The sequence below is a fragment of the Montipora foliosa genome, chromosome 11, assembly GCF_036669935.1.
Source record: "Montipora foliosa isolate CH-2021 chromosome 11, ASM3666993v2, whole genome shotgun sequence".
NCBI classification, from domain to species: domain Eukaryota; kingdom Metazoa; phylum Cnidaria; class Anthozoa; order Scleractinia; family Acroporidae; genus Montipora; species Montipora foliosa.
In genome coordinates this window covers 17428124-17438123 of record NC_090879.1, presented here as the reverse complement: position 1 = coordinate 17438123, position 10000 = coordinate 17428124, and the positions used below count along the sequence as shown (strand labels likewise).

The following is a 10000-nucleotide window of genomic DNA, read 5'->3' as shown; positions in this document are numbered from 1 at the left end:
ATAAACATTCATTCAGTTACTGGTATCTTAATAAAAAATGTACCTGTTTCCATGTGTACAGTTCTTGTACTCAATATTTTTTTTTCCGAGACATCCCAGAGTATTAGCTGACCATTTTCATATCCAGCAGTCAACAGAGGCTTGTCTGTCTTGGGACTCATGAAAAAGGACAAACACATGCACAAACCTTAAAGAGAAGATAACTTGATAAATACAATGTCTTCAGTCTGAGGTGATTACAGCATACTTGTAACATTTGTAAAAGGTGAGTGCTATTGCCAGTATGCCACTGTGACCCTGCTTTCCATATTTTATCTTCAAATTTTTCATCACGAAAGGGTGACAAACTAAGAAGTCGCCACTGGTAAGTGAAAATTCAAGGCTTAAGCCAGCACAAACACATCTTAAGCTGTGTACCAGTTTAAAAATTAAGCTGTAGGGCCAACTGGGAGCTGGACACTTGGGAGAGAAAGAATATAATAATTACAGAGTGTTTCAAAGTTCATTCCAATTAAAAATTGCATTTTGTCTGAAGAACTTAATGTATCTTTAGGCAAATTGAAACTGATTCAGTCAATACATTTATCTAAATAATAATAATTATTGTTCAAAGCAATTTCAATCTAACATTTGAACAAATGACAATACTTTTGAATTTCATGCTCAATGTGTAAGCGCACGTGCTTTGTCCCACCAAATTTTTCCCACACTTTGTCTATTTTTGTATTTATTGCCTTTGTTTTGGATTTTCTCTGCTCTTTCATGGAAATCACAGTCACTGTCAGGCAGTCACTGTTAATGCTAGAGCTCAGGCAGCTATTTTACGCACATCTGGCCATTCAGTCAAAGAAATTGCCAAATTGGTTAACAAGACTGAACAATGCGTGAACAAGCGATCAAAAAGGAAGTCCTTCGTGGACAACTCGACCTACTCGATTAGTTTCATAAGCTATTTAGGTGTCCCAAACTCTTCACAATCAACTTTGTATTAAAACTGTTTGTTTATCATTTATCCTTTCTTCTTTTCCCCTAACATTTTATTTCTTAATCAGAATTGTAATATTTCATTAGTACTATGTATCTTCTTCAATATTTAATTTGTAAATATTCATATGTATATTCTATTTTTCTTTTTCCAACACTGTAAATTAATGTTTGTGTGAGTTTAAATTAAAATTGATTGATTGATTGATTGACAAACCAAGGAGTGGATGGCTGTCTGTTTTGACAAATTATACAAGAAATGTAATCAAGAAACATCACAACATCAACGTTTCGAGCACAACAGTATGGAGATTGACCAACAAAGGGTTGAAAGCTTTCAAGCGAAAGAAGATACAGCTGTTAAGTGAGAGGCAAAGAAGGCCTTGTTTGAAATTTGCCAAGCTCATGCTGAGGATTGGGAGAACTTTTTATTTACAGATCTAGAATCTAGTTCATTACCTGAATCTAGTAGAAAACCACATCGTATGGGGCCCTCAGGAGTGCGACATTCCCCCCGCATACCAGGTGAGACAAGTGCGAGGTGATGGTGTGGGGAGTTATGATGGGTTGTGATCTGACAAAGTTACACATCTTACCCAGTGGCCAGACCTTAGCCTCTAAGTACTAAATCAAAGAAATTCTAGAAAACAGAAGTGGAACCGTTAACCTCAAGGCGGCAAGTTACAGACGGACTGAGAAAAAGAAAGCTGTTTAACTCAAAGAAGGCAATGACCTTTCTGCAGGATGGAGCGCCGCTGCACACTTCAAAGGCTGCTCAGACATGGTGTCAGAAGAATTGGCCCAACTTTTATGCTCATGAACGACTTGCTGGCAAACTCACCTGTTCTGAACATCATTGACGAGACAACATGCAAAGAACCAGCCCCTGAAACACTGTACAAGTTTGAAGGCAACTACGGTTCGGGCGGAAAAATGCCAACTCTCGACATGCTTGAGGAGCTCACACGTTATTATGCCCCAGCCACTTAGAAAATATCATATAAAATATAACAGGCCATTCTCACTGGTTACTAAGTTATTCAAGGTAAAACCAATAGGGAATAACATACTTAATTTTCCAAGAGGTATTTATAGTAATTACTGAAACATAAGCAAACAAAATATCGAACGAACTTTGAAACACCCTGTATAGCAAGTCTCCTTCAATTTACACCTCATATAAGGAAAACTTTATTGAAATGATTTACCCCTGTCAGTCTTGAGAGTGAGAATTACAGATTTTATTCTGTCTAATGCCAGACAATTTTTCTCATCAATGGGAGTCGCCTCAGAGATGAATACTAAAGGTTTGACATGAAAAATCTGGAGTTCATAAAATGGTAAAGTCAACTTGGAAATGATTCATTTCTTGTCAGAGGTTTTTCACTTAGCAGAAAAGAATAGCAGCAAAACAAGACAGACAAAACACAAGCTATGAGATAAAAAACCTTTGCAGGAAGGTAAGAAGTACTGGGCTCTAAAATACTTTTTCTCATTTTACATACCAGTTGACTTTTCATCTTCTGGTTTTAGAGAGAAAAGGATTTTTTTTGACTCAAGGTCAAGAACATCTACCTGTTGATTGAATATTAAAATGAATAGAACTTTCCATAATTCAATTAATTAATTCAATTACACTTCTAAGGGCCTCCACAGATGAGGCAATTTGTTATTGACAACTTTTTAGTTGTCTGTAACAAAAAATTCTTGATGTCTAAACACTGTGTGTGAATCAAGTTATCAACTACAAATAAAAATTAAGCCATCGACAACAAAGTAGTTTTCCTTTTGAAAAGGAAAACTACTTTAGTTGTCAATAACAAACATGGCCATTTTGTTATTGACAACTCCCTTTTTCCCGTCTGTGAGCAAGTTATCAATAACTTAAGTCTATTTTGCAGCAAGGCAAAGGATTTTTAAAATCAGCGGTCCTTCTTTTCTTGTCGCTATTTACCCAAGCTCCTGCAAAACATACCAGTAATCTACAACTGTCATTGGGTAGTGTCATACATATGCCAGGTGCTAGGAATTCAGATACATCTCTTTTCACTGCTGGGGAAAACTTTGTTAGACAAAAAAAAATAACAAATAACAACATGTCTTACCTGTGATTGTTTAGATGATGGCAAGGCAATCCAGTTAGACTCGTGGCCTATTGAAATTTACAACATTAATATCACTCACCAAATAAACACAAGACCTTAAGTCAGTCTTTTAAGTTAAGTAATTTCACTTACCTACTCTTAAACAGCAAAACTGGCAAAATCCAAGAAATGGTGCTTGAGTACTGTGCACTACTTCAGATCTTCCTTCACTACAGCACCAAATTTTTAAACGTCCATCTCGGCCATGGCTAAAAGAAAAATATGCAGTTAACCCACTGACCCATTGATGAGTCAAATCTTCTGACGTTAGACAGAGTAAAATCTATCAAGTCTTACTCCCAGGGATCAATGGGTTAACATGGGCAATGCAAGCAAGGAGGAGATTGCTGGGAAGGAAGAAAGACCCTTAACGTTCAAAAATTTTAAACATCAATCTGAATTTTTCGAATCTAAATGCCAGTCCTTTAGAAGAAGCAAGCACCCCATTAATTAACTTTCTTTAAATTAGGCTGATATTTTCTGACCTGATCACTTCTCCACCAGCAAGAAAATCAGCTGCAAGGATGGCCTGTCCATCATGACCATCCAGTTTGAGTTCTGTTCTTTTTGTTTTAAGACTCCAAAGTGTGATTATTCCTTTGGCAGACCTATCAAAAAACAAAGACAGCTCAGTTGTTAATATGGGATAAATTGATACCTGTTTAAGTAGCCAATGAGTAATTTTTGGAATGATTTCTGTACAGGTCCCTACTTCATTATGCATGCAGAATAAATTAATATTGTTATGCATTTGCGCTATTTTTTGTAGAACAATATGTATACCCAAGGGTATCGAATATATACATGGTTAATTTGTACAAGTTTACAGGATGAAGAAAAATGGATCTCATTTCTCTCTCCCTCTTGATTTCTCTCCCTTTCTTCCTCCATCTTCCTTCGTTGCCCACACCACTCTCACCGTTGCTTTTTTTTTGTCTGAGCTTAACTCTTTCTATTCCTTCATCCTGTCCTTCTATCCCAAATCCCTCTTTTTCTGCCATTTTATTCACGTCACTCAAAGCTATGCTTGAACTCCAATCCACTGTAAAGCCCTGGATTACTTGTCCCTGCCCTTCACCACTGAGGTAACATTAGCTCAGTGGTCAAGAACAGGGACAAGTAATCCAGAGGTTTACTGTGGGTCGGAGTTCAAGGCAAGCTGCGAGTGACATCATTGTATAAAATGGCAGAAAAGGCCGAGTGGATCTGGAAAAAAAGGACAGGATGAAGGGATAGAATGAGACAAGGTGGATCGAAAAAGAGCAATGGTATGAGTGATGTGGGCAAAGAAAAGAGACAGGGAGGCTAGGGAGAAATGAGATCCATTTTTACTCATCCCATACGTACAAATTAGCCTTGTATATATTCGCATGAAGTAGGGACCTGTACGGAAATCATTCCGCACCACAGTCCCAAAGAACATCTATTGTTATCGCTATTGTTTTGTTGAAACAAAGGATTATGAGTTGGGACCTGTGCGGAAATCTTGCCTAATTTTTCATGCACCACGGCTCATATCAGTACCGATCAACGTTGTTTGCTTGGCAAACATACAGTACAGCAAATGAACTTATAATATTATATTTAATTTATATAAGGCTATACGTATTTTAATTAAACAGATTTTCTCACATTGCAAATATTATTAAAGCAGCTTACCCAGATATCAAGAGTCCTTCATTTTTTGTGGCCTTTGACCCAAATTTGAGCACATTAATAGCCGCTTCAGGACCCCGGAAAACGTAAATCGGGTCTGGAGGAGGTCTATTTGCCATAATTTAGATTCATCCGCCTCACATTTAAACTCCAAAACACATGGATAGGAGAACTGCTCTTGGGAAGTATGTAAGAGATGATTGGTGTATCATACATGAGCAGTCTACATAAAATTTGGGTAGGCTGGTATGAGTATTGGCGAGTGCTTTCGTTTTCTGTAGTGGAAAGACGTCTACAGGAAGTTATATAAAGTTATACAAACGCTTATATTGGTAAACAAGTGCTTATTTTTTAGGGTTATGCAGGACAGGGCCTAAATACACTAAGATATGGGATACATGACCGGTTAGGATTGCTCAGATATTGAATGCAGGCGCAATCAAAAATTGGAGACCTGGAACTGGTGAGGTATCCTTTGTTTTCTAAAGAATTCTTTTCATTCGGGGAGTGCTATTGCTTCACACTCACTGTGTAATTTTGTAACTATGTACTAGTATGTCGTTGGATTTTTTGCGCGCGTGCTGTTAATTAACGTTATCAGAAATAGCGACATCATGAAAGTTGGCTGCCTTCCATTGTAAGTTGAACGCGCGCATGAAGTCGCATGCAAACAAATTTAAATTTAAATTGCTTTGTCGAGTTTTGTGATGTCTTTGTGCGGTAACAGTTGTTTTGTTGTTGTGGTTGCGAATTGATTAGCTGATACAGTAAGGAGTATTAAAGGAATTCCCTCGCTCAGCTGTGCATCCTGAAGCTGTCATGTCGGCTTTTGGTAGAATAATGGCGAACGAGGCAACAGACTGTTGTACTCCCGATTCCACAACGGTGCAATTTTTTGAAACGGTGAAACAGTTTCCACCTGAAGCAGAGACGATGCCTCCGCCTAAAGAAAGAGCGCCAATGAAACGGAAATCAGACGAAGACTTGCGGAACAACGAACAAAAACGAAGGAAAGGAACAGATGAAACTACGGAAGAAGAACGAAGGGTGATCATCAGTAAGTATTTTCCTACTTTTTGTGTCTATGTCACCAGAGTGTAAGAGGCCCGCAGCGTGTGCATAAAGCACGAAAATAAACAGGTCTGTTGGAGGCGTGCTTGAGTTTCCACAAAATGAGCCCAAAAATGGGTAAGTATTTGTCAGGATGATGAATAATAAGGCAGCTGCTATTTCCAAAGCAATGGAAAATTTTACCTGGTGATAAATTGCCTCATCTAGGACAGTAAAATTTTGACTTTGCAGAAACAATGGTCAACCTTGATCAAGAGTTGGGCAATTGTGATCTTTGTGTTGAATTTGCACATTTCTTGTCAAACTTTATAACACTTGAAAGAAAAAAAAACTAACAAAAACAAAAACCCGGTGTCTTGTCATCATTTTGACGCAGATGTATCCTTTGTTTCACAAGTAAACACGCAAGGTAACTTAATCACAGTACTGCTGAATTTGATGTCACTTTCGGTTTTGCGATTTACTTGTCGAACCAAAAGTACAATAGAAAAATTGAACATAGCAAAAATCTCCCAAAATGTTTTTCACTGATGCTAACTTTTTATATTCCTCGGTTCAAAATTTATTTTGTTTTCATGTCACAAATTTTGTTGCTGATGGCAAAATACTTTATTCTTAACCGACCGTCCTGAAAACTCCCTTCTACTCTTCCTAAAAACTCTATCAATATTATTTACTTTTGCATCATTATTTGTTTTTCATAAAGCAGGCTAACAAAATCTGTACCTTGTTTAGTTCACACTTTTGAGCATTAAAATAGAATGTTCAGTCCAATGTTTCTGGAACAAAGTGGAATATTTTTTAGGTCTCCCATCCAGATACTAACCCTGCTGGACAGGCTTAACTTCAGTGAACTTTTGTATTAGAAAGCTGTCAGACGCTCAGAGTGCATGCTCAAACTTGTAATTTAAAAGAAGTTGTAAGGGAACTTGAAAATGATCAACATATCAGCCTCGAAGCCAATGTTTCTTGATTTGTTGCGATGTATTAACCAGTTGCCAGTCTGGCTTTCATTCTCTACACAGTGCACTCACTGCCTTGTTGAAGACAAGCAACAAAAATTATTAGTGTGTGTTAATGTTGACAAAGGTCTTCTCGATGGTGTAATTTTCATCCATTTAAAGAAGGCCTTTGACACTATAGATCACAAAATTATCTTGCAAGTCTTACCTAACGAATCGTTTGCAACAATGTAACGTAAACAATCACCTTTCCAGTGCAAGACCTTTAAACTGTGGAGTTCCTCAAGGATCAATAATTGGTCCTCTCCTAACCCTAAACCCTAAACCCTAACATGATTGATCTTGAGACCCAAATCAATACTGAACTGAAAGCATTAATCTCTGGCTTAGAGCTAACAAGTTAAGGCTCAATTTTTCTAAAACTGAGATTATGATCATTGATTAGCTCTCGTCAAAAATTGCAGTCTTTATATGACAAGAGATTAAATAGTACAGATGGCATCAAAATAAACCAAACAAATGATAGCAAAGCTCTCGGACTGAACATACATGAAAACCTATCCTGGAAGAAGCACATACATGCAATTTCGAAAAAAAGTCGCTTCCAGTATCGGTGCACTTAAGCAAGTCAGACCTTTTATTTCCATGCCCACTGCTATTAAAATATACAAAGGACCTTAAAATAACTGAGGAGAAAGTGCTGCCTTTGTAATTTCATCTGCAAATGGTTAAACTTTCGAGTATTCTCAGATAAGGACTATAAATTGAAGGCTTGTCTCACAAATACCTTCTATGTTCATAAGTTCCCTGTGGATGGTTAATTAAAGAACCATCATGACTATACTGGGGGTGAGGGGTGAAGGGGGTGGCGGTAGGTGGTGAATGGTACAATAGCTGAAACAACCCAAATGCTAACCTTAGGCCAAAGCAAAATTAATGCTTTAGATAATGTTTAGGCCTAAGGTAAAATGGGTTCTTTCAGTTTTCACCCCTCACCCCTGAAATAGTCTGATGTGCATAAAGAACCCTATTCAATAAGAGTACAGGAGGTAGTCTCACATGTAGTCCCCAGTGTTGTGGCTGTCCTGTTCTCTCCAGCAGAAGTGGCTGGCTTGGCAGTGGTGTCTCTAAAAAGGCTAAACTATTTGAGTTTAGGTGTATGCGGCCACCTACGGGTGAGCAGAAACAGCCATAAGTCAAAAAGGGACTTAGAGATGTAGAAATTTCTCTTTTTTGGTATGTGCTAAGCAATTCTCAGGCTAAATGGAGCACTCTGATTGGCTGGCTTTTGGTCGGGATTTTGCAGGACTGACCATTGTCATGGAAATGGTTGGTTTCTGTATTTTCTTTTTCTTCTGGGAAGGTCAAGTTGAGTGAAACACAAAAAGTTTTCAAAAAGTGGAATATATTTTTTTCATTACAACAGCTACAATTTATAGCAAGAAGAATTTTGTTATATATTATGTTAAAGGCTGCAGTCCAAAGTTTGCAGATGGAAGACAAAGAAAACAAACATTTGAACCAAGCAGAGAAGTGTCCAATCGCTCAAAGAAACCATGCCATATAATTAACAACTTACCTACTAACCTGACTTGCTCAGGAAAGTACTGGGGAATGCAGGCTCTCAGTCGTTTTTTGCATAGACCACTGCCACCACCTTGGGCCAACATTCCCCAGTATGACCCTCACGCTCAGTTTAGAGTAAGGGGTTATCATCGGCTGAACAATACATGCAGAGTTATCAAAACTAGCAGTTACTGTAATATTTGGACCCACAAGAGTGATGTGAGAGAGGCATGGGTCTTCACAAACTTCTTTGCAATAGTTTCTTTGAAAACAGGAATGCAAATCACTTTGTGACGTGAAATCGAGAATAGACCCATGCTTCTCAATTCATGGCCGTGGGTCCAATTTACAGCTAGTTTACATGGCATGCACAGAACAGCAAAAGCGATATTCTGGGTAACAATAGTGACATAATGATGTTTTGCTTTAGAGATTTAAAATTTAGGAACAAAAATATTTGACTTAAGGCATGCTTTAAGGATTTTGAACGCATTCAATTATATTTAAGGAGTTAAAACCAAATCCTATTATTATTCTAACAAACCAATGTTACCCTTATCATCTTTTTTTCAAATTTCCTTCAGTGAAAGGAGGCCTTCCTCAGTTGTCTTTACCACATGGATGGATAGCATTAAACCATCGCAGTGGTGGATTAGTTTATCTCCATAAACCATCCAGAGTGTGCACCTGGTCTCGTCCGTATCACATCGGAGTTGGAAGTGTTAGGGTAACATTTTATCTCTTTTTTTCCTAAATTGTCTCTATATAACAAATTGAAATGTTAGGCCCATGATGCACTTTTTTTCACAATACGATGTTCACCACTATCAACAAAAGATTCTTGGATAGCTAATAAAATGATTATTTTTATTGTTGTTGTCCACAATAACAAAGCTATCTATATCTGTGGTCTGTATATGCACTGTGCATTTATGCAACTACAGTGCTATATTATCTCACTGTTTGAGTATATACTAAAACAACAATGCTATTCACCTCAGTGGCAGTGTAGTGGTGGATATTTACCTCACTGCTTTGCGGCTCAGTAAAATTAATATCCACCACCAGCCACCTCACCTCGGTGAATAGTTGTTAATTATCATTATTGTCTCTTATTCACAACTGAAAAAATCAGTTGGGATGCCAGTGCAATGCTCTGCCAACTGAGCTATGAAGATACTCAGTTGAGAGCAGGTTAAATATTTTTTTTGGGCTCATGTGTTCCTGTGAAAGGACTCTATGAATGAAGTTGTTCAGGTAAATGCAAGGATTACCTCTCCCTTTAATCTATAACCTGCACTTCGGTTGACATATACATTTATTTTATTCACATTGTCTTTATCTTTACCCTTTTAACTGTTTAGTATCAATTATTATTGTTATGATTTTATCAGCACAGCTTTATTTAATAGCAAAATGCCATGACACTTCTTCTCATTATTAGCATCCCATCTTTCACTTTGCCGCAACTTGCGCTTGTCTTAAAACTGCCACTGGTAGGGCTTTAGTGCTCACGGGAGGCATTTTTAGTCACATGCAAGAAGCAAATATGAAGTGGAATGGGATGTAGGGCAGTGAGGCAGGATAGTGTTAAATCTTTGTACTTTTTAAAGTTAG

The 10000-nt window shown here is 37.7% G+C and overlaps 2 protein-coding genes across 9 annotated transcripts in view; one reads left to right on the top strand and one right to left on the bottom strand.

The window, feature by feature from the left end:
- LOC137977865 (guanine nucleotide-binding protein subunit beta-like protein 1) overlaps window positions 1-4997 on the bottom strand; it is a 22089-nt gene extending 17092 nt beyond the window's left edge. Inside the window, exons 1-6 of one of the 2 annotated variants that reach the window (XM_068825228.1) lie at window positions 4788-4997; window positions 3614-3736; window positions 3222-3337; window positions 3090-3136; window positions 2490-2559; window positions 44-187 (exon numbers count right to left, since the gene is read on the bottom strand). In XM_068825228.1, the coding sequence (XP_068681329.1) occupies window positions 44-187; window positions 2490-2559; window positions 3090-3136; window positions 3222-3337; window positions 3614-3736; window positions 4788-4903 (616 nt within the window). In that variant the 5' untranslated portion in view covers window positions 4904-4997. The remainder of the gene's footprint in view (window positions 1-43; window positions 188-2489; window positions 2560-3089; window positions 3137-3221; window positions 3338-3613; window positions 3737-4787) is intronic. The other variant, XM_068825226.1, reaches the window with a different exon arrangement.
- Window positions 4910-10000, top strand: part of LOC137977864 (microprocessor complex subunit DGCR8-like) — an 18871-nt gene continuing 13780 nt past the window's right edge. Inside the window, exons 1-4 of one of the 7 annotated variants that reach the window (XM_068825215.1) lie at window positions 4910-5022; window positions 5140-5252; window positions 5621-5841; window positions 8968-9110. In XM_068825215.1, the coding sequence (XP_068681316.1) occupies window positions 5212-5252; window positions 5621-5841; window positions 8968-9110 (405 nt within the window). In that variant the 5' untranslated portion in view covers window positions 4910-5022; window positions 5140-5211. The other 6 variants (XM_068825219.1, XM_068825220.1, XM_068825214.1 and 3 more) reach the window with 6 other exon arrangements.